The 15,009-nt window shown below is 37.9% G+C and overlaps 4 protein-coding genes across 5 annotated transcripts in view; 3 read left to right on the forward strand and 1 right to left on the reverse strand.

The window, feature by feature from the left end:
• The window catches only part of LOC123004085 (beta-glucuronidase-like), a 2,552-nt gene extending 1,546 nt beyond the window's left edge, over positions 1–1,006 (forward strand). The window contains exons 4-6 of the mRNA XM_044397199.1: positions 12–461; positions 513–651; positions 694–1,006. Of these exons, the coding sequence (XP_044253134.1) occupies positions 12–461; positions 513–651; positions 694–875 (771 nt within the window). The 3' untranslated portion in view covers positions 876–1,006. The remainder of the gene's footprint in view (positions 1–11; positions 462–512; positions 652–693) is intronic.
• A 251-nt stretch (positions 1,007–1,257) lies between these two features.
• Positions 1,258–8,389, forward strand: LOC123004086 (scaffold attachment factor B1-like; the record flags this gene model as incomplete). The annotated part of the gene is made up of 2 exons (XM_044397200.1): positions 1,258–1,662; positions 6,467–8,389. Coding segments are annotated over 2 exons (1,938 nt in total), but the record flags the coding sequence as incomplete, so codon positions are not given.
• LOC123004114 overlaps positions 1,457–15,009 on the forward strand; it is a 46,705-nt gene continuing 33,152 nt past the window's right edge. Inside the window, exon 1 of one of the 2 annotated variants that reach the window (XM_044397229.1) lies at positions 1,457–1,662. The gene's annotated coding sequence lies outside the window, so the exon portion shown is untranslated. The other variant, XM_044397228.1, reaches the window with a different exon arrangement.
• LOC123004116 (juvenile hormone esterase-like) lies at positions 9,142–11,040 on the reverse strand. The gene is made up of 7 exons (XM_044397231.1): positions 10,881–11,040; positions 10,698–10,829; positions 10,493–10,649; positions 9,750–10,450; positions 9,552–9,702; positions 9,378–9,501; positions 9,142–9,328 (listed from the first exon to the last, which is right to left on the reverse strand). Exons 1-7 carry the CDS (start codon positions 10,944–10,946, stop codon positions 9,142–9,144), a joined length of 1,518 nt encoding a protein of 505 aa, XP_044253166.1. The 5' UTR covers positions 10,947–11,040.

Below are 15,009 nucleotides of genomic sequence, written 5' to 3' on the forward strand. Positions count from 1 at the left end.
TTGCTGATGAGTTCGGGATTATGATTATTGACGAAAGTCCAGCTGTTAACACTGAAGGTTACTCCGACGCATTGTTAGAAAATCATAAAAAATCTCTAACTGAATTAATACAAAGAGATAAAAATAGACCAGGTGTCATAATTTGGTCGGCTTCAAATGAACCTAGGACGCAATTTAATGAATCAGCAGCGTACTACAAAGAAGTTATCTCCCATATTAAGAGTTTGGACACCACACGACCTGTAACTATCGCAAATGCCCAACAACCAGACGTTGACCACTCTACCCAATTTCTCGACATTGCGTCGTTTAATTTGTACTCTGCGTGGTACTTCGACCCTGGCGATGTCGATGTCATTATACCTCACGTTCTAGAAGTTGCAAGACGATGGAACAAACTCCATAATATCCCAGTTATAATAACAGAATATGGGGCAGATACTCTAGAAGGTTTACATACTGTAACCAACACCAAACGTTGCATAAACAAATTTTAATTGACTTAATTCCAGTTGCCGTCATTTATTTGGTCAGAAGAATATCAAACAGAAATTATGAGCAAACATTTCCAAGCTTTCGATCAATTGCGCGAAGAAGGTTTCTTTATTGGAGAAATGATTTGGAATTTTGCCGACTTCAAAACCGATCAAGGTAAAAAACAATATTGTAATGCTTGCAATAACTGTTTTTTAGCTTATACTCGAGTTGGGGGAAACAAGAAAGGGATTTTTACCCGAAATCGTGAGCCCAAAGCAAGTGCCCACTTATTGAGACAGCGTTACTGGAGTTTAGCCGAAAAATTAGACAATGCTGTGGTTCCAGATGATCTTTATCACTACATTTATGGGTCTGGAAATGAGAAAAATGAATTGTAAATTACAAATAATAAAAAAAAACATTTCAAAAGTGCGAACACGTGAACAAGTCGCATAATTTATGCTTTATTGCTGTTTCATGTTGTAACAACTAATAAAATGTTATTGCTTGAATAAAAAATCAATAAAATTACATATTCTAAAGAATTTCACTATATCTGCGACTTGAATCCTAATTTGCAATTTAGAAAAATTAAATAAATAGGTTTGAGACGTGAAATGAAATATGATAAAAAAATAAAACAATCAATTAGTAAATTCGTACTCTATTGCTGTTAATTATTACATAATAAACATATACCCTAATCAGTCGTACGTACAAGTTTAAAAAAAGTAAAATACTTGAAAAAAATATACTTTTTCGGCTTTTATTCAATCATCTTCACGTGGTGGTTCTACGACTTGTAAACAAGCATCGGCAAACTCCACAAAAAGTGGTTCCTGCATGGCCATTTGCATAACCTTCTCTGCTTCTTTCGAATTGTTAATAGTGACCAGCAAATCCCTCAAATGTGGATTAGAAAGCAAATTTTTCAAATTTTCGTCCCCATCTGAAATACGTAACCTTAGCCACAGCCCAGAGGGCGCTTCGAAACGTCAAACACCCAAATCAATCAACTCACTCAACAACATCAATTTTTCCAAAGGCACTGTATCTGCCGATGTGTACCTGGGCTTCGACTGGTTAATTTCAACCTGTGGATGTGTTTTTCCTTCATTCTTCACCCAAACATCACACTTGTTCTCCCTGTGTTTCCTACAACATTGCACGGAACAACTGGAAAAAGTAAGACCCTGTTCTACACCTACTTAAAACCAATACTTACTAGTAAACTAAACACGTGGGGCACTTGTATTTGCCCTCGTCTTTGCAAATAACGCATGATTTTTCCATTTGCATTTCTAATAAAGCATGTCGGTAAAGTAGGATGCGATAACGAGTAACGGCGGGGACTAGATGGCACCGGTGTGGCTATTTGGCGTCGCGACGCCGCGTTGTTGCTATAGCGACGCGTGATTTGGTAGGGGTGCAAGCGTCGCGACGCTGCTTTCCCAAAATCCAAACAGTTGCCGCGATTTCGTCGAAAGAAGCGCGTGGTGGTGCCGGTGGCGACATCTCGACGACGCGTCGAAAATTACCAACGGACGTTTTTTCTCAAAATTGTTATAATTTGACTGTTTTTCTAATTTTGCGTTTGGCTTTCCACTACGGGCATTTAATTCCAGCTGCTTGCGGGTAAGTTTTTCAAAATTTTGCGCGCTTTTCAAATGTTAGGTTATGTTTTGAATTTTTTTACAACCTTTTTTTTTGGCGCCAATTTTAATTGTTTGGGTACAAAATCCGATTATAAAGTTGGAACTGTAATTGCTTATTGTTTGGTGTTAGGGGGATTAACAGTTTTGCAAGATTGGGATAAAGGGGACCTCATGTGTGTTGAGGCATTCAGGCTTGAACTAGGCCAATGAGGTTTAAATATTGATTAGTAATCAAACCTGAGGGGTTTGACCACATACAATTTTGATGTAGGATTTAATTAAACTAGGCATCCGGGGGCCCCGGAAACTGTCTTGTTTTGAAGGAAACGGTCTATTGTACCCAGAGACAAATATTTGATTCATTTTATTTAAATAAAAACGGGAATCAAGCGTGCTTTATATGCTCTAGGGGAAACCCAGATAAACAAGCAACTGTTATTTTTTAAATTAATTAATTGAATATTAAATTATTATTTTTTTGTGAATTTTACTGTTTCATAATTGACGTCTGTTTGTTTGTTGGTTAAATAACTTTCGTGTAATCGACATCGACCCGTATTGTTTCAATGACAAAAAACCAATTTCATTTTGATACACACAATGCAAAAAAACTTAATTATTGGACAAAGGTTCGTCCCGACTTATCAGTTGTGCAAAGCGATTGGTTTCAATGAAGTAGAAATAAAAAAACATCCTTTTTAATTCGTGCAATCGAAAACATGGTCAAAGTAGCCACTCCCACTTCCATATTAGGCATCGATTTAGGGATTGATTTTCTTTTTTTTTCCCTTGCTGTTTTGGTAAAAAAACAAGCATCGACTTTCACAATGCTGACCCGGCCGAAAGGCCGTAAACTTCCAACTCCCTAAAAACGTACGACTGCTTTTAGCGCCCCGACGGCTTTGCCAGTGTAATTCACTCTCCCCTTACTAGGACGAAAACATTCTCGGTTGGGGATTATCGCGGAATTCACTTTCCATATTCGAAGGAAACTCGGAAAATTAATCGAATCGCGTGATGGAAATAACAAAAACATGGTTTTAATGAGATTTCCGCGTTCGGACACTGGTAATCAACTTTTTGACAGGACGATGGCGACGGTGTTGGAGAGATTTTAAACAACTTGCCAAAGTTGTAAGTGGATTTTACGGAGACGTGACATGGAGGGGTTCGCGCTAATTTACATTCATATCGATATTAAATTCGGGGATGAAATGGGGAAGGCTCCGGCATGGGGAAAATTGATTCCGCTAAGGCGGGAATTAAGATTTTCCAACACTTTCTTACAATTCTACAACTTGCAAATATTTCGTTATCCCAAATCACTACATAACCATTCGTTTAAAACATTTCAGAATTTTTCAGTTTTAAAGAGGTTGAATGAGACATTCTCTTAAATTCTTCTCAGAGCACACAATTTTAAATTTGCGTAGTTGTATATTTTCATTTTTGTTTGATTAATTATTTTGTTTATACTTGTTACACGGGGAATCAAATGCTGAAAAAAACGCAGATATGCTTTTAAAATTTTTGTCTATATCGCGAGGTTTTTTTTTGTCTTTGAAACATTTGTTATAGAGACTAACAATTTTTTGATGTGTTTTTGCCGAATTTACCTCTTCAGAAAATCTCTACATCTGGAAAACGTTTTACTTATGTATTTTTAAGATTTTTTTATTTGTTATTATTCTTAATACACGTTTTAGTGTCTCTTATTAGTGAAATACGAAATCATATTTTTACGGAAGCATTTATTTTTTATGAACTTTGATAAAATCGTAAAATTTTCCCACAAAAGAGCTGGTTTCTCAAAATTTATGGTACATATTTGACATAAAATCGGTTTGCGACCAATGTTGAAATTTTGGTCGGTCAGGTTAGATTCAATTTAACAAATCATAAATTAGACTAAAATTTACCAAAACCAATTTCTTGAAATCGTAATAATATGAAATTGATTTTGTTACGCATTTTTTATTTAAAAAAGGCTATACGTTTTTTTTGATATCGAGTGTGTCAAAAAAGTCGGACAGGCTTAACGGTATAAGATTTACATCATCAAAGAGAAATAAAAATAACCGAGTTTTTAGTTATTGGGCATTTTTATTATTAATGTGTAAAACACGCTTGAAGTTCATGAGAAGACCTGAGAATAAATAACGAAGTCTTAAAAGGGCAACAAAATTAATTTTATTTTACAATTTCTAAAAGTGCTCTAAGAAAACATTTACAAAATTTTGCCGCTCAACTATGAGAAAACTTAATTATTTTTTAATGGATTAGAAAATCGAGCTTCATGCATCCAAAACATCGACTGTACGAAAACATAGTAACTCATAAAAATTGGTTTTTAGTTACGATGGCTTATCTAGGGCCCAAAATACAAAAACAATGAGATTTTTTTTTAATTGTTGACCAAAATTGAGACCTTCAGCAATTTTAAATAGTATCAAACAGTTCCTTGATTTTTTATTAACAATTAAAGATTTAATGCAATTTTTTTCAAAACTGTAATTTTTTAGTTACTATAGTTTTCGTTGGGAGAGTCGACATGGCAACAGTTAAATTACCTTGCAGTCGAAATTTCTTGCAAATTAAAAAAAAACTAATACTTTTGTAAAAATAAATTTGTGTGCTAGAATATTTGCACAATACTAATAACAACGCAACATTATTTTACAAAATTTTATTTTATTTTTTCAAAGTTCTTAGGTCTTATCTAAGGTAAAAAGGTGTTCTTGAACTGTGTTGTCGATTATCTTTATTATTTTCTCTTTTTTCTCTAAAAAGTGAGTACTTAGAGCACTCGTTATAAAAAAAACCTTTTTTGTCACGCTTGTCCGGCCTTTTTGACACACCCGATTTATATATTTTATCAGTTTAGTAGATTCATTAAATTTCGTAACTTTAGTTTAATTAAAAAGGTTTTTGGTTTTTAAATCACACTGTATATCAGACATTTCATTTATTGAATAAGTTTTCTTTAAAGTGTGCATTTAGTCTCATTAAAAATGAATGTGACTTCTCCGGGACCTTTAATCTTCCTTTACCTTCTAAACCATTATTTATTAACACAGCAACTGTTAAAAAACGAATATTTAGTTGAAACAAACGCGCTCACAACGTATAGTATTTATTTAATCTTATATGAAATGTTTATTTCTCTCAACCGTCCTCAGGTAGTGTTTTCTCGCTCAGCATTTTATTTTCATTTCATCAAGACCTGACATTGGAATTTTTATTTATGTTGGAAAACGCGTAATTGATTTATGGGAGCATCGCGGGAAAGCCGGTCCTTCTCTTTGTAAATATGAGTAGTTTAGTTGCAAGGTGTCGCTAGGTAGAGTCTTGTACCCGTTTCGACATTAATGGCGCATAAATATCCAGCGAGGCTCTTTGTTTTCCGCCGGGGGAGCTCCTCTGTCAGGAACCACCCCGGGAACCCGCATAATTAGGAGCGCTGAGCGTCTGCGGCTGCACCCGACACGCCATCGTGGACCCGGTGACTTATGGCCGTACATTTCCGCAAACTCCTGGGGGAGGCCACCTCGCCGATCGAAGAGGAAAAATCCGAGCAAGAGGATGGAGAGAGGGTCCAGTGGATACGTTTTGTACATGGAAAAGTGGCTCGTTTGCATGCCGAGATTAGTGTGTGCAATGGCCATTTTTCACTTGGCGCCATAAATATGCACGCTCGACGCGTCTCTAATGTTGAATAATAATTAGGCCGGTGGCGGCGTCGGCGGCGGTCTCCCATGTTTCATTTATACGCCGTCGCCGCAGACGTGTACAACTTCCGATGCCAATCAACTAAATTACTAAACAACCTTCTCAAACTTCAACGATGAATTTAATATGACTTTGCTTACAAATTCCCGTGCTTTTCTACCATTAGTTTGTTTTTTTTCCGAGTTTTGCCAACTTGTTATCGGAGTACAAATTGCTACTGGTGGAAAAGATGCGGTTTTCACACGACGAGATAGCAGGCGACGAAAGGAAAATAACTACCAAAGTATACAAGTCTTATCTCTGGACTACAATGATTCTACTCTGGCTTATCCTTGCAAGGAACCTATCTGAATGTGTGTGCTGTGTGTATGTGTTCCTAGCAGCGTTTCGACATCACAACAAGACGAATTCAAGTTCTTTATACAAAAATTTTCTATTGTTGTTTCTGTTTGCTATTGTAGCATAATTCTGTCCCTCGAATTTGAGGGCACAATATTTTGCTACACTGGCTTTGCTTGTGTTCTAACGAAATCTGATTTTATGCAGGTAGAAATTAGGATTTACTACAATAGTATTTAAAAAAATAACCAATGGCCGAGTCCAAGGCTGTTGACGAATTACTCCTCGGTGATGGCTTCTCGATAGTTGATAGTACGAAAGGGGACGCTCCTGAATCCGATTCCAAAAAGAGATCTTCAAAGGACAAGGAGAAAGAAAAGGAGAAGAAACCCGAAGTGAAGAAAGAAAAGTCCGAGGAGAAGCCGAAGGAAGTAAAGAAGGAAGAACCTCCGAAAGATGACACCAAAGTCAACGGACATGACACTAAGAGTGACGCTCTTCTTATCACCACGGAGGAAGATCTGGATATGACCGAGAAAGACAAGAAGAGCGAAGCTGACACCAAAGAAGAAGATTCCAAATCGAAGAAAGATTCCGAAAGTAAAGAAAAAGAAAAACCGGTTGATAAAAAAAAACAAGGAGACTTGTGGGTCTCTAATATCACTCGACATGTCAAAGCGACCGATTTGAAGAAACACTTCTCGCGCCATGGTAAAGTCCTAACTGCCAAAATCGTAACCAATGGCAAGTCGTTCTTTGGTTACATCCTCATGGAAACTTCCGATATTGCCAACAAGTGTGTGAGGAGTCTCCACGGTTCGTCTTTAGACGGTCGCAAGATCACAGTGAGCCGACAAAGACCCGATCAAAGGCGTCCCATGACCGATCGCAAACCCACAGTCAAAGCAACCAAAACTGACCGAAAACCCGAAAAAAAGTCTGACGATAAGAAATCCGAAAAATCTGAAAAGCCAGACAAAAAAGACGACGCTCTTGCCGCAGCCAAACGTACCGAAGACCGTCTTCGGCGCGAAATCGACTTCCACAAACGCGAAGTTGTGAGACTAAAGAGGTACCTTACTGACGAGCAACGCCGCCTTCGAATCGAGCAACAGAAGAATCGTTCCCTCGGTCGAGAGTTACAAGAGGCCGAGTCCAAACTGCGTGAAGAACGAAGAAAAATGGACCGTGAACGCGAAATGTTCGAGAAGAATCAACGCACCGATCGGGTAAAGCTCGAAAATGACCGATCAATGATCAAGAAAGAGTTGGAAGAAGTGAAGAAGCTTCGCGAGTATCTCAAACGCAAGTTAGAAGAAGAGGCCCGTCCGGTGGAGCGCCGCCCTCGGGCCTCCTCCCCATATGCTTACTCCTCGAAGAGGTTCCGCGAGTCGTCTGGAGGCGACAAGAATTCCAAGTACGTGGAGGAGCGTACACGGACCCCACCTTCGCCCCCGAAGCTCTCCTCCAGGTCGAAACGCTCTCCGGTCAATTCCTTCGTGGAGAAAGAGCGAAGACCTCATCATTACAGCATGTCCGAAAGGGAGGAAGTTCGCTCATTGGTGATCCCCGCCAAGCCGTCCGCACCGGCAGCCCCCCGGAACATCTGGCCGTCGTTTCATCAGGAGGTGTGGAGGGTGCCCCCGGGGACGGCGACAAGTTCGCCGTTTTCAGGGCAGTCATATACAAGGCAGTCCGAATACAGTAGCTCCTCGACTAAAGGGCCGAGTTATTCCTCCACGCAGAGGGAGTTTAGCAAACGCGATCATTATACAAGCAGTTCAGTTAGGAAGTATTAATTGTATTGATTTAGTTGTAGTGTTGCGTTTTTTGGAAATAAAGACGTAGATTAGCAGAGAAAATTTTTAATAAAGTATCGTCGTAACCTTATTTGAAGAAGTCGTTTCGTGTAATTTGCCAAGTGCGAAATTTAATTTTGCGAAGCGGAACTTTCATCTCATCTCTGGATAAAATGAGCAATATATTCCGACATTACTTATTTTATTAGATTAAAATCTACCAGAACAAACTAGGATACGAATTACCAAACTAATGGCGAAATTATTGTGCAGACCTTTCACTTATCTCGATTTACATTTTTAACAGGGATTTTGCAACGGGTGAGGGTAAGTCGACTGATTCCCGGTTATACATTCTCTAGCCCGAATAAATATAATTTTACTTCTCTCTCCGTGTGTTTTATTTTTATTCACGGAATCCTAAATCAATACGACTTTTCATAAATCGCAAAAGTTCAAAGGAGTAATCGAACGGCAGCTTAATTCGGGGCAAAAACGGGCACTTTAATGAACTTTTCAAAATTTTATTCCCCTCTTGTCTGTCCACCCTGTGGTTAGTGTTTGCTTTACTACGAATTGGGTCTGCCGCTCAGCTCTTTTGGTTGTTATTCCGACCTGTATTTCAAATCGCGTGTAAGAAATTACCGAGCATACATAAGAGAATGTCCCATGTTCGTTCTTGTGTATGGAAAATCTCTCATATAAAAGGCTCATTTGACTCGCTGAAAAATGAAATCTAATAAAAGCGCAAGGAAGTTTCTCCCCGTAAACCTTAGTAGTGAATTCCCGTCAATTTCCTTTCCGGAAAATACATAAACTTCGTTTATGGATAACTTCCAGAGGCCTTGAGAAGCTTTTACAATAATTGTATGTAGAACAGAGTCGATTTAAAATTAATCGACTCGAAAGCAATTAATTCGGAGAATCGACTTGATTAAGTAGTTTGTGAGTTGTTTTTTTCACCGTTTCGTAACAGCACTTAAACCGCCAAGTATTTTTAGAGAAAGGTATGCAATTTGGACGTCGACACGTTTTATTTCGAGCGAATTTTCCCGACGTAATAAAATTATATTGAAGAATTGAGTTCCATTAAGGAAAAAGGAAACGATCTTAATTTAATTTAGAATTTATTACAACTACGGCTAATATGTATTAAAAGGAGGACGAGCGTACGTATCGTATAACTTCCGCCAGAATTCCATGGCCTCACTTCGGAAATTCTTTTCGATTGTCATGTCAAGATCGATCTTCAAGTAGGAAAAATCCTCCGGTTGGTAGCGCGGCCAAGTCGTATTTTGAAGTACTGGATCCTCGTCAGGAGTTGGATTGCTACAAATTTGTGAAATATAAGTTAGAAAAAATATGTCACTCGTGGTACCCAAATTTGGCAAAATTCGTCCATAGTTTGACCATACGTCTCCTTATCAACTTATCGGGTTCGTTGGCACGTTTCAAGTCCCTACGGCTGAAAAGATACCAAAGTTCCTCCGAATGCATCACACCTGCAAGGTTTTTTTTGTCAAAATTTGGAATTTTTAGGCAATTTTGGTACCGTTGACTTCATTATCTTCGCTCATTTGCAAAGCTTTTTTCCCAAGAAGATACCCTTGATAGGAAAATTCGTACATGTAGAGAGGAGCATATTTGGAGTAGAGTCTTGCACTTTGGATTATAGGACGATAAAAGGCGTTATCACTGTAGAACTACTAAAAAGATCAAGGATTTGTGAAAATTGTTACAAAAAACTTACATTGAGGTACTGCTCAGCTCTCGTTTTTGACCGGTCACCAAAATAAAACGTTTTAACTTCATCACCTGCTTTTTTGGCCTTATTGTTCAAATCACCCGGAATCAAAATTTCGCTAGGCAAAATATTGAGGATTGTTTTAGTCACCTCCATAGTCTTTTGAGGGATCCCAACCTCCCTCGAATTAAACCCGACAATGTATGGAACCTTCTCAAAATTCCCTTTTTTGAGTGCCTCGTACGTACTCTTCGTCAAAAACGCGTCTTCATGTTCCGGCTCAAAAACCGGCGAGTATGTTAACCCGTCTTCCATTTTGAATGTCAGAATAGGACCAGTAATGGCGGCCATTTTAAGTTTTTGGGTACTCAGAGTCCTCAAATGGGCTACAAGCTGGGACGTGGTACCACTCATAAAGCCAGCAGCCACTCCAATCTTCCGCGCGATTTCCGTTGGATGGGTTTGAAGTGCCCACGGACAGATGGTACTGCCACTCTCGGAAATGGCTCGATGGAACAAACCACGACTTTTGGGCGATATTAAATGGTACTGGACTGAGGCAGCCCCGGCACTTTCGCCGAAAATTGTGATGTTTTCCGAGTCGCCTCCGAAGAGGGGAATGTTGGTTTTTACCCATTTCATGGCCGCGAGTTGGTCCTTAAGGCCGTAGTTGCCAGGCGAGGCCGAATCGCCAGTGCTTAGAAAACCTACGTTTGTTGAAAAAAAATCAAAAAACTTTCAATTTATACCAAAAACGTTGACCCTGTAATTGAAATGCACGACGATGACGTCTTGTTCGAGCAAAAAATCGGGTCCGTAGAAGCTCCAGTTGGCCCATCCCAGGGTGAAACCGCCGCCGTAAATCCACACCATGACAGCTTTGGGTTCGGCATTTTCCGGCTCCGGCTGCCGTTACAAATGTACAAAATTAAAACCCGGAATCCGGAAACTCACCTTCGGCACGTAAACGTTCAAGTAGAGGCAATCCTCGGCCTCATTTTCATCCACTGGCGGAATCTGGACGCAGTGAGGCACGTCACCGTCGGCATCCAATACCCCTTTCCACTTATCGGGCGTTTGTGGTGGCTGAAATTAGCACTCGTGATCGTGGCTTTTTTCGTAAAGAGGAGAAATTACTTTGAAGCGAAGCTCACCAACAGGTGGTTTTGCATAAGGGATGCCCTCGTAAGAATAATAAGGCATGCCGAGGCCGTTAGTATGTCGCGCCCGGCCTTGGATTAAACCTTCCGGTAATTGGATTTGAAGGGAAGTGTTCTACAAAGTGACGATGCAGAGACGGATTTCGCCGCCGTTGGGACTTACTTGCGTGTAAGGCGAGATGTAGTTGAGGCACGTGAGGCCCGGCAGGAAGAAGAGCGAAATTGATGCGAAGCGAAGTACACACATGATGGAATTATTAGCTTTTGTTTGCGAGAGGAAATTTATAGAGTTTTTGATTCCCGGAAATGATAAGCGGGGGTTTTAATGATAGTTATTTGAGCTCGAATTATTCAATTCGTTGCAAGAAATTGGAAATTTGGTCGCTGATAAGGGATTACGTTTCCGGTTTATAATTTGTTTGATTTTTTTAATTTAGGACTGTTTCGTGGAGTAATTTAGGATATAGACGTTGTATTAATTGAAAATTAATTAATAATAGCTCCGATCAATTTTTAATTAAAGTGGAAAAAGAAATAATGAACGAACGGCATTAGATTCAGGGCTTTACTCTAGAAATTTAACGAGAATTTTAAAAGCTTCTGTCAAATGCAAGTTGAGTGCGGTTAATATTTCCAATAAATGTGACTTTCAAGAAGAAAAAACGAGTTTTAATAGTTTAATGGTTATAAAACTGGAACAGACTCAAGTTTTAATTTTTTTTTAAATGTCAAAATCTAATTTAAATCATTTTTGAAATTTGTTCTTGGGAGTTGTGCGCTATTGTCTCAAATAAATCAGTATGTATGTTTAAAACTAGTGCATACAAAAAAACTCATAAAAGATTCACGTCTTGTGTCTCCTCTGCAATATCAATTACTTTTTTCAATTCTTTTGTACCGTTGACAAGCATTTACTTGTATTTCAATTTCGTGAAGCAACTCAGGACAACACACGTGTTTTATTTTACTGAAACTGTTTCCAGTTGTTGCTCATTTTTCCTATTCCTTTTTTCCATCTGCGGATTAGTCTTTAAGCTTTTTTCTCCCCAAACAAACTAAAATATCAATATCAAAGCCATTAACCCACGCTTAACATTCTTTAAGGAACTAACACAAAATGACAGGAAACTTTGAATCCCTTTTAAACTTCGGAGTTTCAACGTCAATACATCGGAACAAAGGTGAGAGAATCATCGTTGATCTGTTGAATGTTTGAAAGAGAAGAACGATAATAAACCAGTAAAGTATTCGAGTTGTTTTATTTTGAACCTCAATCATGATAGACAGTGAGGCTTCCCTCCAGCAGCATCAACTTGGGGTAAGTTGTGTTTGACACGTGATGTTGTATCGATCGAAATTTGGGTGCCGGTTTTTAAAAGCCGATAACGACCGAAACAAAATCGTTTTGTGTGGCCTTTCACGCGGTTAATTTGACACCGATGTGGGGCTCAGTTTCAAAGCGTTTCATACAAAGCTGCTAAATTGGCTAACCTGCTGTATGATTGAGTGGCAAATAGTATTTCACCGGCGCGTGGATGTAGCAGACAATCAATTCAGAGCAGAACACCGTTCCATCATACTGATATATGACGACAGGTCGATACAAAATACAGATAAACACCGATAAAAATGATACATCGCACCGGAAAATCCACCCAAATTTTGGCTATGGTAGAGGAAATTCGGGTTTTTGCTCATTGATCATTAAATTTCGTGACTATCGGCATTGGAGCATGAAAATTGTAAACCGAGTCGTGCGTCTGCATCACCAAAACATCAGCAAACACATCCATATCCTTGTGAGCCGTGTGGCTTATTTGAATATGTGCGTGTGAGAGAGGGCTCCATTTCATGTCCCTGGAGATCGTCGGGGTCGAACGTAGCACACCCCCAACTCCCGTTGTTTAGCATTTCAATAATGCTCTACTTAGGGCTCTGTTATAACACTGTACGTGTTTCGAATAAGTCGACCACTAAACGTCGAATTATGATGTTAACAATGCGGGACAGACACGACCATTATCACAATTGATTTTTCGCCTTCCGCGATCGCTATCGACATGATGGAAGTCGACTCTCGGAGACAAAGAGATAACAACTTTGACCCAGTAGACAGTATCGGAAAAGCATTAAAGTGGGAGGAGATTGGCTAAATGCAACCTGAAGCCGGATAAACAGGGGACAGTTGACGCTCTTCCACTTTTATCCAACGTCTTACATTATTTTTACTCAAAAAATTGTAATTTTGCTTATTTTTTTTTTAATTTGAAATTTTTAATTGCTTGGGTTTTAAAGAACACTTTGATGTGTTTGGAAAATGCGGTAAACGTTCAGTCTAATACTAGATTATTTATCTAAGAGCTTTTGTTTCTGTACTCATGAAAAAGAACGTAAAATTTGATGAAATAAAAAATAAGAGTATCAAAATTTAATTTTTTATTGCTTATGTTTTAAATAATTCTATTATACTGGGTGTATCAGAATCGCGCCCCAGAAAAAAGTTCAAGTAAGATACCAGGAACATGAAAAAAATGTTTAAAAAATTCTCTGTCAAAAAATTTGGACATTTATATTTTGACATTTGACATTTTTTATGTCTATTTAATGATACTGATGATTTTTTATATGTTTTTTATAATTACTTAGTAAAGGTACAAAAATTTTGCCAATAAAATCGAGAAATATGGAAAACTTCAGAATTTTATACTTATTTATAATTGTGTTTTAAAAACCTTTATTGTCTAACATCATTTTAAAGCAAAGTTTAAAAAAAAGGCAGATGGTGTATAATTTGAAATATGTGGGTGCTGTAATTGTTTGAAAATAACTAGGTATTAAGACAACAAGAGTTAGTTTTATAAAAATAACAATATTAAAATCGAGGTCGTACTTTAAAAATTGTGTTCAAAATTTTTTCCAACGCTAATATTGGATCAGAATTTTTACTAAATCTAGAATTGTTATAAAGAAATTTGTCAAAATTGACAAAATGCCAAAATAATTGTATTTTATGGGAACGACTTTTATGTAACCTTTTTTTTACTACAATCATCAAAAAAATTACAGAATTTTATAAAAAAGTCCAAGCATTTCAAAATTGAAACTTGTCTTTAGTGTGTGTTACAAAATGCTGTGGACGCTCAAGGTCAAGCGCCCAATGTAATTACACTAAGAATAGAATAAATCAAGTAACATGAGAGATTTATCTCAGTTTGGTGTCGGATTACAAACTGTCCTGACTTAAGGTAGGTGAGACACAAGACCTACTTTTGTGTTTGCCTTGTGACATCCTAGTAGGCGAGGATAATTGACATTTGGCAAGTTAATTCGTTTTAATTGGCTCTTGGTTTGTCGTATTGGTGTCACGTGACTGGTTACTGTGATTTTTATTGGTTGAATTTAAGGAATGAAGCATTGTAATGGTTTTAATTCACTTTTGACAAAATATTTAGCCGATTTCAGCACACTACAACGAAATTCAATTGAACGTTCAATTGATAATTTGACTGAGTTCAGGTAAATCAGCCATGGAATTCTGTAGCTGTAAATTTGCGTCAAATAAAGTTTAAATAAAGGATTTTCCTTCTGCAAATAATTCGTAATCAAACTCGATTTATTGTTGAAATGGCGAGAAAGAAAATTTATTTCCATTTTTAGTATTCACTCCACGTGCTCTTCTTTTCTCTCTGAAATATTCGTTCTCGAAACTTGTTATATAATAATCAAAAGTGATACATCAACGTGAGGAAAGTGTCTCACTGCAGCATCATTGTAAATACAGAATCTTTGTTTAAAAGATCATAAATCTTGCTTTGTGTGCTGTGTTTCGCATGCTTTTCCTCGAAATTCCAATGCATCTAATCGGGGATCACGATTTATTTTCAATATTAAATTGACACTGAGATTATGATTGATGAGACTCTAAAACACAAATATCTGACTTTTGAAAGTCACGAGTTGGATTTTAACCATTTTCAATGGAACCTCCTAATTGCAAATTAATGACTTTCCCGCCATTTCATTCAGGGTTAATTACAATATTCATAAAAAAAGTAAATTGAAATATCACACTGCATAAAACGAGGCGTTTATTTCTGGCACCCTTG

Source organism: Tribolium madens, unplaced genomic scaffold (genome assembly GCF_015345945.1).
Source record: "Tribolium madens isolate multiple individuals breed KSU strain unplaced genomic scaffold, Tmad_KSU_1.1 Scaffold_1;HRSCAF=32;Tcas5.2_LG8, whole genome shotgun sequence".
Taxonomy (NCBI): domain Eukaryota; kingdom Metazoa; phylum Arthropoda; class Insecta; order Coleoptera; family Tenebrionidae; genus Tribolium; species Tribolium madens.

Bases quoted from the DNA above. Each gene is read 5' to 3' on its own strand.
- LOC123004116 (XM_044397231.1), bottom strand. From the start codon at position 10,946: ATGCCTTATTATTCTTACGAGGGCATCCCTTATGCAAAACCACCTGTT. The intron at 9,703-9,749 runs GTAAGTTTTTTG...TCTTTTTAGTAG, and splicing joins GAGCTGAGCAGTACCTCAAT to TTCTACAGTGATAACGCCTT. The intron at 9,502-9,551 runs GTACCAAAATTG...AAAACCTTGCAG, and splicing joins CGAAGATAATGAAGTCAACG to GTGTGATGCATTCGGAGGAA.